The sequence below is a fragment of the Aspergillus sydowii genome (genome assembly GCF_001890705.1).
Source record: "Aspergillus sydowii CBS 593.65 unplaced genomic scaffold ASPSYscaffold_23, whole genome shotgun sequence".
NCBI lineage: Eukaryota > Fungi > Ascomycota > Eurotiomycetes > Eurotiales > Aspergillaceae > Aspergillus > Aspergillus sydowii.
In genome coordinates this window covers 119004-119697 of record NW_024467881.1, presented here as the reverse complement: position 1 = coordinate 119697, position 694 = coordinate 119004, and the positions used below count along the sequence as shown (strand labels likewise).

General features: G+C 54.8%; 1 protein-coding gene across 1 annotated transcript in view; it reads left to right on the top strand.

Moving 5' to 3' along the window:
* Positions 1-694, top strand: part of ASPSYDRAFT_52433 (uncharacterized protein) — a 1510-nt gene that overhangs the window by 332 nt on the left and 484 nt on the right. Inside the window, exon 1 of the mRNA XM_040848483.1 lies at positions 1-694. This exon is cut by the window's left edge and continues 332 nt beyond it; it is cut by the window's right edge and continues 484 nt beyond it. Within this exon, the coding sequence (XP_040695976.1) occupies positions 31-694 (664 nt within the window). The 5' untranslated portion in view covers positions 1-30.

The window sequence follows — 694 nt, the reverse complement described above, 5'->3', positions numbered from 1 at the left end:
TAAAGAGGAAGGTATGAACGTACGCACTCCATGGCGCCGAATCCGTCGTCCATCGGCTCAGTGTTTTCATCTACCTCCGGTAGCTCTAACGCACTGCAAACGCTCCGGTCAGTCCATTTGTTTAGTTCAAGCTCGAGCCTGGATCTCACAAATATGGGCCTGGGCAGAGCTATTGTACAAGCACCTCTCATATCTGCTTCCTTCAGATATCAGACACCGTATCGGCTGACAACCCTATGGCAGATGGTGGAGCGCATGATACCCTTGCAATTGACCGAGCCCCAACTGACAACGCTGCCGTTCCCTGCCCAGCACCGCATTGTGCGGGCCCTACAACGGCGTTTGGAATGCTCTGCGTTCGAGTCAATCCAGGAATGGCACCCCCAACTTGCTCAGTCCAAAGGGTGGGACTGTGCGGAAAAAGTGGAATTGCATCTGGCGTTCAGAGCGCTGGACCGGAAAAGCCNTACACGGTCTACATTTGGCTTTGGGGCAATCCCAAAGAAAGGGGTTAACCGGTTACGATCCGACATTGAGGGTATCCGCCACGCAGCCGTACACCGCCAGCGGCTGAGTCACCGCCGCCTGCAGCAGCAACTCAGTTCAGCGCGAGAGTTTGCCAGGTTATGGCTGGGTGATCAGCATTGTGGAATGGAGATCGAGCAGTGTCAAGGGCGGGTCAACCATCTTTTCA